The sequence below is a fragment of the Sitodiplosis mosellana genome, unplaced genomic scaffold, assembly GCF_009176505.1.
Source record: "Sitodiplosis mosellana isolate CC-2019 unplaced genomic scaffold, AAFC_SMos_1.0 Smas_scaffold_4631, whole genome shotgun sequence".
Taxonomy (NCBI): Eukaryota; Metazoa; Arthropoda; class Insecta; order Diptera; family Cecidomyiidae; genus Sitodiplosis; species Sitodiplosis mosellana.
The window spans coordinates 1-2,761 of record NW_022599873.1 but is presented as its reverse complement, the minus strand read 5'-3'; the positions used below and the strand labels follow the sequence as shown (position 1 = coordinate 2,761).

The following is a 2,761-nucleotide window of genomic DNA, read 5'->3' as shown; positions in this document are numbered from 1 at the left end:
ATTCATCGGCGAAGAGTCAATACGTTGTTTTTATGCTCACGGGTTCAATTCATTTTCACTCTCTTTTGACTGTGGTTGAGGTTATATGCGTTGTTTATGTTCAATTCACCGGTTTCCAGGGAGAAAATAAATTCTTAGCTGCAATATATCATTTTTTAGTTTGTATGAAGCCCATTTATTCAATCGAATATAAACAATTTTCATTTCAAATTCAAAATTCAATGCTTTGAAATATGAGTGTGTTCTTACATTCAGTATACTGCTTGCAGACAATAAACAATCGCCGAATTGTTTGTCCAAACTATGTAATTATTTCAACGTTCGGCTCTAATCAATTTGTTCTGTTGATAAGTGAGAATTTTCGGAATGAATCAATTGTTATTTTAAATGAAAACACCTTAAATGACTTTGCTTTTTCAACAATTTTACTTCTTTAATTTATATTTAAGTAGTTTATTGAAATATAATAAAATTGCTTTGGTTCGGATGCATTTCGACAGTTGTCATCCTCAGCGAGTAAACGATATACTAAAACTCAAAACAGTTTGTGTTTCGGTGCGTGGGAAAAAGAAGAAAAAGAAAGAAAGAAAACAATAGAGAACAAAAACGACAACACACAGTGATGTGGTGCTGTGTGAGCGTATGCCAAAAAATTACAGCAAATAAACAATATGCGCCTAAGTCGACACCGGCTATTTGAAATATATTTCAATCGATCTGAATAGTGGTGACCGGATCGGCGCCTCTAACACATTCATGGCGATGCTTCTGATTAAATACATGTAAATGCTCTCTTAATCTTTTGTATTTATTATGACGAATTTTGTAATTTTTATGACGATATTCGGAAAACTTATGACGTTTTTCTATTTTTCCATTAAAGAAGTAAAATTGTTGAAAAAGCAAAGTCATTTAAGGTGTTTTCATTTGAAATAACAATTGATTCAATTTGAACTTTGCGGTACAATATATTTTATCGTTTTTACAAAGACATTCCTATTTTCGGAATGATTTAATGTAATAGTTAACAAAAATTATGAGAGTATTATATTTATTGTGCATTCAATCACACTTTTCTATTGACAATACTATGAACACGGAACGATTGTGCAGAAATAATATTTTCTGTTTTGACGTTTGGATTCCCTTTTATATGCGTGTTGGTGTTAGTGCACATGCACAGTGGTCGAGCAGAACAATATGAATGTTGAGTGTGGTTGTCCTGCTTAGTAGCGGTTTATGTTGATTGACTGCACCAGCCAAAGCGAGCGAAAGTAGCGAAAATGATGTTTGGTCAGCATTCGTTGTATGCTTGCAATAAACAATTAAAAAAAGTTCGACCGTCTCCGCTTTAAATAGTGTATTTCGTTATAAATCAATTCATCCACACTTGTACTGAACGATGAGTAATATCAATTGAAAATAACGAGTATCGTTTCTTTCGATCTGATATATTTAGCCTGATTTATTGGAAATGGTTTAAATTGATTAAAAGTATTAATAAATCTTTTTATAGCAATAATAAACAAACACGGTTGATTTCTTATCATCGACAATGACTCTTAGTCATCACAGTGGGATTTATTCACGATGCTTCCGAAAATAGTCATCTACTCATTCTGATCGGCGGAAGCGCCGTTTCCTCAAAATCATTTGATTTACTTAGTTCTTTGACGCCATCAATTGAGTCATACTATGACGTGATTTCATTCTAAAGAGCGTATTGTCTTTTTTATCACAGAGCATGTCGAACATGTGGAATGAATGTACGAAATTAATCATGCACCTTCAAAGAAGTCACTGAATTAGCCGAACAATTTTTATCATTGCCATTATCAAGATCGTCCTACAAAATAGCGACGAGTCTCTTTATCAGTTTCAAGATAAATTGATTCTTCGAAGAAATATAAAGAGGAATCCTTCACCATATACAGCAGTCATTCATCGATATCGAGATATCAACATCGTAAATCTAAAAAAAGAAAATGTTCGGCTTCTGGACTTTTTGTGTGCTTTTCACAGCGACTACCGCTGCCGTTCTAAATCAACCCAGTCAATTTGTTAAAATTAACGGAGAATCTGTAAGTTTATTTAAGAATATTTTGGAATTTATTTTTTAATCAAATGAAATCATCGTGACTTCTTCAAACTGATGTGCATTGCATATCAATTCAATTAAAAAAACAAGAACGAAGAATTGAAATGAAATAAATTCAATTTATCGGATTAATCTAAAATGAATTTAATTGATAAAAATGTCCATATTGCAGCTGCCAAAGAATGCATTCACTCCTCACTTCAAGCTGAAGCCCCGAATTGCGAATGGAAATCGTGCCGAACTTGGTTCATTTCCATGGCATGCATCGTTGGCGATCAAATACCGAATCGACGGCTCAGAAATGGATCCAACATTCTGTTCTGGTACAATTTTAAATGAGAAATGGATTCTTACGCCAGCCCAGTGTATTAAAGGAGCCAAAGCTATCCGTGTTGACATTGGATCGGTTGACATCAACAAGCCGTTGATCAGTGTTTATCCAGACGCTTTCACATTGCATCCACAATATGACAATAGTAACAACAAGTTCAAGAATAACCTTGCCCTTCTTCGCTTGCCCGAAAAGAGCAAATTGGACTTTACAAAAAGCGAAGGAAGATATGCACCGATTCGTTTGCCAACGAGACGACAAATCGATGAGACATTCGAGGGAATGGAGTCGTATTTTAGTGGTTTTGGATATCCATCAATACGTATGTACTC

General features: G+C 34.2%; 1 protein-coding gene across 1 annotated transcript; it reads left to right on the top strand.

The window, feature by feature from the left end:
* Positions 1 to 1,923: 1,923 nt before the first annotated feature.
* On the top strand, positions 1,924 to 2,755 carry LOC129572286 (vitamin K-dependent protein C-like; the record flags this gene model as incomplete). The annotated part of the gene is made up of 2 exons (XM_055452228.1): positions 1,924 to 2,081; positions 2,271 to 2,755. Coding segments are annotated over exons 1-2 (581 nt in total), but the record flags the coding sequence as incomplete, so codon positions are not given.
* Positions 2,756 to 2,761: the final 6 nt, after the last annotated feature.